The sequence below is a fragment of the Rhincodon typus genome, unplaced genomic scaffold (genome assembly GCF_021869965.1).
Source record: "Rhincodon typus isolate 14 unplaced genomic scaffold, sRhiTyp1.1 hic_rhity00013434, whole genome shotgun sequence".
Classification (NCBI taxonomy): domain Eukaryota; kingdom Metazoa; phylum Chordata; class Chondrichthyes; order Orectolobiformes; family Rhincodontidae; genus Rhincodon; species Rhincodon typus.
The window spans coordinates 1-644 of NW_025979072.1; the positions used below are offsets into that span (position 1 = coordinate 1).

General features: G+C 61.5%; 1 protein-coding gene across 1 annotated transcript in view; it reads right to left on the reverse strand.

The window, feature by feature from the left end:
- Positions 1-6: 6 nt before the first annotated feature.
- LOC125482609 (adenylate cyclase type 6-like) overlaps positions 7-644 on the reverse strand; it is a 6,217-nt gene continuing 5,579 nt past the window's right edge. Inside the window, exon 5 of the mRNA XM_048594713.1 lies at positions 7-468. Within this exon, the coding sequence (XP_048450670.1) occupies positions 340-468 (129 nt within the window). The 3' untranslated portion in view covers positions 7-339. The remainder of the gene's footprint in view (positions 469-644) is intronic.

Sequence of the window (644 nt, forward strand, 5' to 3'; positions counted from 1 at the left end):
CATGAGGATAAATAAATAAATCTGTCTTCGGACCGGCGTCCCTCAGCGAGTGTGTCATCGCACACCGTCAGGAGAATAAAAAGTAGCCAGGCCTGTGATCTTCACGGGAGAGTCCAGCAGCCTGCAACATCCACTCAGGCACTGCGTGCTCCGCGCGGTTTCCATTTCCCGTTTTTGTGAAACTGTCCTGACCGAGGCCGGCTCCTCAACGTTTCTCTGGGATCTCTCCGGCGCCGTGTTGACCGGGGAGGGAGGGAGGGTGGGGTGAGGGGGCCGAAGGTTCAAAATCGCGGTCTGTCCCGCTCTCCCCCCAGTTCCGCGAGACGGCCAGCGGGCCAGCTAGCTGTTCCTCGGGCCCTGGCTCAGGAAGTAGGTCAGCATCTCACCCTTGCCCTTCACCTTGACAAGCCCACGGCACTCCAGATGGTAGCCTTTGGCAGTGAGCACCTGTTCCATGTCCCCCGTTACCTACAGCGTCACACAGAGAGGGACAGACAGTTACCAATACAACCAAACAACCCAGCCTCCATTCACACCGCTCTCACAGACCCACCCCGAGGGAGCGGGGCGCTGTCGGAGGGTCAGGGCCGAGGGAGCGGGGCGCTGTCGGACGGTCAGGGCCGAGGGAGCGGGGCGCTGTCGGA